At 34.3% G+C, this 2,500-nt stretch overlaps 1 protein-coding gene across 3 annotated transcripts in view; it reads left to right on the top strand.

Moving 5' to 3' along the window:
• LOC125030548 (RNA pseudouridylate synthase domain-containing protein 1-like) overlaps nucleotides 1–2,500 on the top strand; it is a 9,859-nt gene that overhangs the window by 5,884 nt on the left and 1,475 nt on the right. For all 3 annotated transcript variants that reach the window (XM_047620648.1, XM_047620650.1, XM_047620649.1), the window contains one exon: nucleotides 1,194–1,313. In XM_047620648.1, coding sequence (XP_047476604.1) covers nucleotides 1,194–1,313 — 120 coding nt within the window. The remainder of the gene's footprint in view (nucleotides 1–1,193; nucleotides 1,314–2,500) is intronic.

The following is a 2,500-nucleotide window of genomic DNA, read 5'->3' as shown; positions in this document are numbered from 1 at the left end:
TGAATCTATGTATTCATATCCTCTAAATAAAGTCTGCCATTTTTGTTGTTGCATTAACTTGTTGCCTCCATGTGACATGTAAGTTATGCCATGCCAGAATCAGTGCCTTGCTAGGGACACATATAGCATGCCATCAATATCCAAGTTCGTTTATAATTTATAGTCTTTCTGTCATGTGAACTTTGCACGATAGTATTCAGGGTTCATTTTATTGTACATGTCTTTATCATGAACCAGGCCAGTATTGTGGCATATATGGCATAAAAATAAGTGTGTACCACTATGTTTAAGCACACCCTTTTAGACATTGGGTTAACAATCAAAACATTTAGCAATAATATAAACATTAATGTTGTCTTCAAAAATGTTTACCTAATATTTCCTTTGCTAAGGAGGCAAAGGATATTTTCTGTGCATAACTGTTGTGTTTACAGTCACCTGTTCCTTATTATTATTATTAGTATTTGTTGTTGTTCAGTGTGTTTTTTTAATCAGTGTTTAAATTGCTTACAGTGGGGAACATTTATCCTATACCAGGTGGAAAATATTCAGTCATTTTCGGTGCTGGTATTCTTTCAATCAGTGTTTGTACTTGGTACTTTGGTCTTGTTTTCCATGAATGTATTATAGTCCCTTTTAAGGAATTATGCTTAGCTATGGTGAAATGAATAAGGAAACACATTTATATTTCACCACATCAGTGATATGTGGATTTAGTATGTACACTGGTACAAATCCACAAGGCAGTTACTGAGAGATGCTGGTTCTTCGTTTGCTTGTCTATATAGCCTTACTGTTGAAGAGGGAATTTTTGCTATTTGAATGCATTTTGATTTAATTATAAGTGAACATTAGTAATAATAGAATGTAAAATAAGCTACCATAAGAATATATACACGTTATAAAAGGAACATGATTCATCATTACCAATAATTTATAACATTATATTTGTGACATACAAGGTATGTGGTAGTGTCATGGACAATCTACTGGATTTATGTGGGACTACTCAAGGCCTAATTTTAAGTGCCTGTAACATTGCCCGGTGCTTAGTTTGGTATGGGATGGGTAAAAGCCATTATCACTTGGTTAAATGTTGATGTATCATAATAATTGGTCATACATTTTGGAGCAGATTCATTGCCTGAAATGAACTTCATATGCCAGATACAGACTTAATTATTCCATTGCAGGGGATGACCTTCGACCAGAATGGAAAGATGTGAAGATGGCGACTCCTCTCAGTCGCCACGTTGGTCGCTGCAAACCAGCCCACACTCGCCTCCTGGTGTTGCAGAAGGGCCTTTATGATGGTTAGCTTTACCGTATTGGCTTTTGTTATTTTGAAATTTTGTGAAGATTCACCTATCCCACTCTGTAATAAAGATAATCTTGTTTAACTATCTGTATGTGTGTACTATATTGTTGCTTTACTAATGCGGGCATATATCCATGCTTTCATTTATGTGTCTGTCTATATTTCTTATGTCACTCATTAATTTGTCTCTTAATTCATTCATATATCCATTCTATTGCCTTTTTCTATTCTTTCTTTCTCACTTTCTCACTTTTTTTCTCTCATGTGGTCTCTCACCTTTCCCATTCCCTCTCCCTCTCTTTTACTTTATTATCCCTAGTTTTCCTCTTTCTTTCTTGGTGTTGCTGTTTCCCTGAATGGAGCTGACTGTGTAAATTTGAAACTTGCCTGAGCTCAGAGCACATCTGTCTAATCTGCACTTAAGCTTTTCACTCCATGATTGCTCAGAACTTCAAATTTGCACATTCAAAACCTGCAGATAATAGACAAGAGTTTATAAAATTAACCAAAACTTAGTACATGTATAACTTCTTGCTCAGTAAGAATGATATATCTGTAACCCAGAGATGTTAGGTTTTTCAGCCCATATTGGCAAGAACAGGTGTCATTCAACAATATTGAGAGACTGTTAGTAAGCATATGAGCTGCATAAATGTGATGAAAAATGTGGTGCTTGTAAATATTGATAAAAACAAAAATTATTATGCCAGTCGGAGTGGGGATTTGCTCAAAACGTGGAAGGTGGTAGTTTGACTTACAAGTCTCATAACTATTGCTTTACTTTTCGTATATAAAAAACAGAAAAATAGGTTCTTAAACAAATTTTTGAAACTTAGACATGTATTTATGTTAGCTCATGTAGTTACAGTTTCTTTGGTTCTAGGTAAATTTAGGTAATCATGTTGAGGTGAATGGTAAAACACTCTATTGTGTTGGTACTATTGTAGAAAAACCCACAACGCACAAACTTTTATTTATTAAAAAGTGAGAATTTTGTGAAGCCCTCCACCAAGTTGAATCAAGAAAGAAGGAATGTGCATGTTTTAATGTATAAAATCTATTAATGATGTCCATAAAGAATCTTCTATAAGCTTGCTAAGTTTTCCCCTGTTGAAGGTAAAATAGACATATTACAAATATGAAGAGTTGTTATGCTGAATATTCATATCTTAGGTAAGAATC

The sequence above is a fragment of the Penaeus chinensis genome, chromosome 11, assembly GCF_019202785.1.
Source record: "Penaeus chinensis breed Huanghai No. 1 chromosome 11, ASM1920278v2, whole genome shotgun sequence".
Taxonomy (NCBI): domain Eukaryota; kingdom Metazoa; phylum Arthropoda; class Malacostraca; order Decapoda; family Penaeidae; genus Penaeus; species Penaeus chinensis.
The sequence above is the reverse complement of the archived record's forward strand: the minus strand, read 5'-3'. Positions and strand labels throughout refer to the sequence as shown.